The sequence below is a fragment of the Cricetulus griseus genome (assembly GCF_003668045.3).
Source record: "Cricetulus griseus strain 17A/GY chromosome 1 unlocalized genomic scaffold, alternate assembly CriGri-PICRH-1.0 chr1_1, whole genome shotgun sequence".
Classification (NCBI taxonomy): Eukaryota; Metazoa; Chordata; class Mammalia; order Rodentia; family Cricetidae; genus Cricetulus; species Cricetulus griseus.
In genome coordinates, this window is record NW_023276807.1 from 102,977,986 (window position 1) to 102,980,519 (window position 2,534).

The 2,534-nt window shown below is 62.0% G+C and overlaps 1 protein-coding gene across 1 annotated transcript; it reads left to right on the forward strand.

Annotated features, from left to right (window-relative positions):
* Positions 1-226: 226 nt before the first annotated feature.
* Positions 227-2,030, forward strand: CUNH4orf48 (chromosome unknown C4orf48 homolog). The gene is given in 5 exon segments (XM_035453027.1): positions 227-353; positions 439-624; positions 811-954; positions 1,130-1,218; positions 1,965-2,030. Coding segments are annotated over 5 exon segments (612 nt in total).
* The last annotated feature ends 504 nt before the right edge of the window (positions 2,031-2,534 follow it).

Sequence of the window (2,534 nt, forward strand, 5' to 3'; positions counted from 1 at the left end):
GGTCAGCTTAGTTAGATGCTGGAGTGAAACAGAGTGGGAAGGGGCTCCGAGACCCCACTACAGCGATCGCTTTGGCCAATCCTGCAAGATGCAAGTCTAACCAGAGCCTTGCTTTCCGAGGGAGAGCCCCTGACTGCGGGCTCGCCTGCACCCTTCGCGAGGCTCTAAGACAGGCTCCAGTCAGGACTCCCTCAACCTGCGCGCGCCGTACCAGCCGGTCCTAGACATGCTCTCACGCCGGCCTCCCACACGCGTAGGTCCTGGGGAGACCGAGATCAAATTCAGCAGCAACCAGCAACTGATCCCCGTGGAGAGACAGCGCCCAGGCCGCAGGTGCTGGCCGAGCACTGAGCGTGCGGCCAGAATGGGGAGGTCGCGACAGGCACCCCCAAACGGGCTCCTGCGTCCTCTGCGGGGCTCCTGCGCGGGTACGCTAAGAAGCCTCGCGCAGACTGGGAGCAGCCCGCGCCAGGAGCGCGCGCGACCGCGGTGTTTCCATAACAACGACGTCGGGGACCCAGGCGGGGTCGGCCTGGACGCATGCGCGCGCGCGCGCGGGTCACGGTGCGTCTTCCCGAGTCGCCCGCGCCGCTGGTCGCGGGTCCCGTGAACCGCGGTAAGGGTCGGGTGGGGTCCGCGAGGCCCCGGGAAGGCTGGGACTAAGCCGAGCGCACCCGAGTTGGCGGGACGCGTGAGTGGGGCTGGGCTGTGGGTCGCGAGCCGGGGGTGGGCGGGGCCGGCGTCGTCGCCAGTGGACCGGCTCCGGTGCAGCGGTGTCATTGACCGCGCTGCTCGCTGCAGGGCGGCCCCGGGCTCCCTCCTCGGCCATGGCCCCCGCGCCCAGGTCCTGGCTGTCGCCGCCGACTTTGCTGCTGCTGCTGCTGTTGCTGCTGAGCCTGGCGCTGCTGGGCGTCCGCGCCGAGCCCGCCGCCGGGAGCGCTGTCCCCGCGCAGAGTAGGTGCCCGCGGAGGGGGCGTGCGGGAGGCGGCTTTGTTTCCTGCGCGGTCATTTCTTGGGTGGAAACTGGAGGGCGGGCGGCAGGGACTGGGACGTCGCTGGGCGCTCGGCTGGGACCTGGCTGGGGCTTGGTGTGTTCACCCTTACCTGACACCGATCCCCGTCCCCGCAGGCCGTCCGTGTGTGGACTGCCACGCATTTGAATTCATGCAGCGCGCCCTTCAGGACCTACGGAAAACGGCCTACAGCCTGGACGCGCGGGTGAGTACACAAGGCCAGGGAGGTGTGGGTTTGGTCTGTAAGCATCCCAAGATCTAGCCACTTAGCCGTCTGGGACCAGATCTCTCCTGAAAACGCCCCCCCATGCCCAGCGCACTGTGCCTCCGCCAAGGCCTCAGGCCACTTGGCTCTGTGACTTGTGGTAGTGTACTCACGGATGTGTAGTACTAAACTAGGATTTTCCGTGAGAGATGAGTTCAGAGTAGGAAGAAGAGACTGAGGACTGAGGCTATGGTGTGTGAAGAGTGGAAAGGTTTTAGGACCAGAGATCTGCCTGTGTGTCCTGGAGCCTTAGGTCTTCACAGGTTGGGTGAACTTGTATCTCTCCAACCCTGGGAAGTTGACCTTTGTAAAGAGAATTCCTGGTAGTAGGAGGAAGGAAAGACCCTTACTGGACCCAGCCCTTTTGGGATATCGGGGAGGACACTCCCAACACTGATGTCTCTCCCCACTCCCCAGTGGACCAGGGAGTGGGAGTGCATGATGAAGGGGCTTTCAGTGATGGGTATGAGTTGAAAAATGGCTGCAGTGGGGATGGGTGTAAGGAGGGACCCCAGCAATGGGAGCTCCTCAGGAGGGAATGGGGTGATAAGGCACCTAAGGGGCAAGGTGAGGAGGCCTGGAAGTCCCAGAAGGGTACTTGGGTGAAAGTGAAGAAGCCAGGAAGGCCTGGGAAGGTGTCCATTGAGAACTCTTGTCCCATCTTCATGGTTCTGGTTCCTTTGCAGACGGAGACCCTTCTGCTGCAGGCTGAGCGCCGGGCTCTGTGTGCCTGCTGGCCAGCTGGACGCTGAAGATCTTGGCCAGTGATGTTCCCTGTCAATAAATGTCTGCTAGCATGCCTGTGTCCTGTGTCCCTGCTCTGGCCATCAGAGAGCCACCACCCATGTTGTTGCCCTGTTGTAACCCTCTCTGGGTCTTGGTTTCTCTGTCACAGGTGGTAGGGTCCTGTTTGGCACTGTCCGTCCCACAGCAGCACCCGTGATGAGGTACACTTGCCTGTACATCCAAACACTTGGCCCTACGGGCACCCACACTGCAGTGAATTAGTCTTCTCAGACCTGCCCCATCCAGCCTGCCCTAGTTTGGAGGCCAGGGGATTTTGATAATGGCCTTCCCACTCTGAGTTCCCCAAGGCCTCTCTGTACAGGGTTGGGCATGGCTCTGTGGAAGCTGAGCTCGGGGACCCTAACCTGGGGCTTTTGGAGAAGGAAGCAGCAAGTGGGCAACAGGCAATGGGTAAACGTCCTTTTCAGGAGGATGAGCTGGATGGTTCCATCTGCAGACCCAAGCTTGGC